At 51.4% G+C, this 2,500-nt stretch overlaps 1 protein-coding gene across 5 annotated transcripts in view; it reads left to right on the top strand.

Moving 5' to 3' along the window:
- The window catches only part of utrn (utrophin), a 157,904-nt gene that overhangs the window by 149,770 nt on the left and 5,634 nt on the right, over positions 1–2,500 (top strand). For all 5 annotated transcript variants that reach the window (XM_062551192.1, XM_062551193.1, XM_062551190.1 and 2 more), the window contains 2 exons: positions 10–213; positions 1,845–2,115. In XM_062551192.1, coding sequence (XP_062407176.1) covers positions 10–213; positions 1,845–2,115 — 475 coding nt within the window. The remainder of the gene's footprint in view (positions 1–9; positions 214–1,844; positions 2,116–2,500) is intronic.

Raw genomic sequence — 2,500 nt, 5'->3', positions numbered from 1 at the left:
TGGCCGTAGGGATGAGGAACATGCTCTGATCCTGCAGTACTGTCAGACTCTGGGAGGGGAGGGGCTCTCCTGCAGCCAGCCCTGTAGCCCCGCCCAGTCCTTTGTAAGCCCCGCCTCCGCGCTGCAGAGTCCGGCCCAGATCCTGCAGGCCGTGGAGAAGGCCGAGAGAGGCGAGCTGCAGAGGGTCATCTCACGCCTGGAGGAGGAGCAGAGGTACGTCCCAAACGTGTGTGTGTGTGTGTGTGTATGTGTGTGTGCGTGTGTGTGTGCGTGCGTGTGTGCGTGCGTGCGTGCGTCTGTGCGTCTGTGCGTCTGTGTGTCTCTTTGTGTGTGTGTGTGTGTTTCAGGGAATTTGGGGTCTTACTTGTTCTGAGATTCACCTGAGGAAGGTCTACATGACCGAAACGTTGTGAACGTTGTGAACAAATGTTTGGCATGCGTAATGGACAGTGTGCGGGATCTTGCTCTACATCACAAAACATTACTGGTTACCTTTAGCTTATCCAACACACCTGTCCCCACAAAAGAGGTGTGCAAAATCGCTTTTGAACTAGGGTTCCTGCTTGTTCAATATGTACAGTATGTGCCATTTTAATCCGAAACAATATTCTCCATGCAGCGTTTCTCTCTTTTGGGTTAATTCAGATGCGGCCCGTAACACTGCTGCGGCATGCTGCTTAGTTTCTTCAGAGACAAACTGTTGGCTCACACACACACTCACACACTCACACACACACACACACACACACACACACACACACACAAACTGTGCAGGAAAGGTCACAGGAAGTCATGATAGTTCATGCTAGTCAGGGAGATGAGTCGGGGGGATTTGACATGGAGTGGGAGGCCTAACTCGTAGGAGGTACTGGAGTTGGAGCTCAGCTGTGGTGTCCCGTACAACACACACACACACACACACACACACACACACACACACACACACACACACACACACACACACACACACACACACACACACACACACACACACACACACACACACACACAGCGCTCAGTGCCCACAGGGAGTCAGGGTGGAATCTGACCATAGGTCATTTCCTAGACCTTCCCATCTCCACTCATCTCGTCTCTCCTCCACCGTCTCCCCAAAAATACAACTTAATAAAAAAAAGAAGGCATTCACTAAAATGTTAGGCCGCACATTTTTATCGAGAGAGCAAAATGGAAGACTGTTATCATTCTAGTGGTTGGCATGGTTGCACTGTTGCTGGCAGTAGTGCACTGGTTTAGCTAAAGGAGGAGTCTCCAAGTGCCGCTGGCAGGAGGAATGATGGAGTTACTTCAGGTTAATCCACCTGGGAATAATTAATCCCTCTTGTCTCACCTCTTTACTTTTCTTTCTGTCTCTCTCATCCCTCTCTCCTTCCATTTCTCCTCCTTCTCTCTCTTCCCTCTTTTGCCCCATCTCTCTTTTCTTTCATCTCTCCCCCTCTCTACCTCCCCCTGTTTGCCTCTCTCTCTATTCTTCCCCCCTACTCTCTTCCTTCCTCTCCTTCTCACTCCATCTCTCTTTCCACCCTCTCTTATCATTCTCTCTCTCTCGTCATTTTCTCCCCTCTATCTTTCCCTTCTTCTCTCTCCTCTGCCTTTCTCTGCTACTTTCTCCTCCTCCCTTTCCCCTTCCTCTCTTCTCCTCCCTTCTTCTCTTCTCCTCCTTCTGTCTCTCTCTTCTGCCTTTCTCTGCTTCTTTCTCCTCTCCCCTTCCTCTCTTCTCCTCCCTTCCTCCCTTCCTCCCTTCTCCTCCTCCCTTCCTCTCTTCTCCTCCTTCCTTCTTCTCTTCTCCTCCTCCTCCCATCCCTCCATCCTCCCTCCTTCTCCAGAGTTCTTCAGCGCGAGTATGAGGATCTCCAGCTAGAACAGCAGCGGGCCCCGGCCGGTTCCGCGTGGTCTCCCGAGGGGCCCGGGAGCGGCGGCGGCTCCGGTTCCGCATCTATCTCCAGTTCCGGCCCCGGGGGAGAGTCGGACCTGCTGGCCGAGGCTCGGTTGCTGCGGCAACACAAGGGTCGGCTGGAGGCGCGCATGACCATCCTGGAGGAGCACAACAAACAGCTGGAGTCCCAACTCCACCGGCTCAGACAGCTGCTGCATCAGGTATATACACGCACGCACACACACACACACACACACACACACACACACACACACACACACACACACACACACACACACACACACACAGTATGTACATACACATACACACACACTCACACACACAGTACATACACATACACACACACACACACACACACACACACACACACACACACATACACACACAGAGAGAGTGCATATACATACACATACATACACACACACACACATGCAGTGCATACACATACACACACACACACAGGCAGTGCATACACACACACACACACACACACACATGCACACACAACAGAACAGCAAACACCAAAATGTACATGATTTGCATGAATTTGGATGGTAAATCTAAGAAAGTAACATCTACAAGGAA

Source organism: Sardina pilchardus, chromosome 12 (assembly GCF_963854185.1).
Source record: "Sardina pilchardus chromosome 12, fSarPil1.1, whole genome shotgun sequence".
NCBI classification, from domain to species: Eukaryota; Metazoa; Chordata; class Actinopteri; order Clupeiformes; family Clupeidae; genus Sardina; species Sardina pilchardus.
The sequence above is the reverse complement of the archived record's forward strand: the minus strand, read 5'-3'. Positions and strand labels throughout refer to the sequence as shown.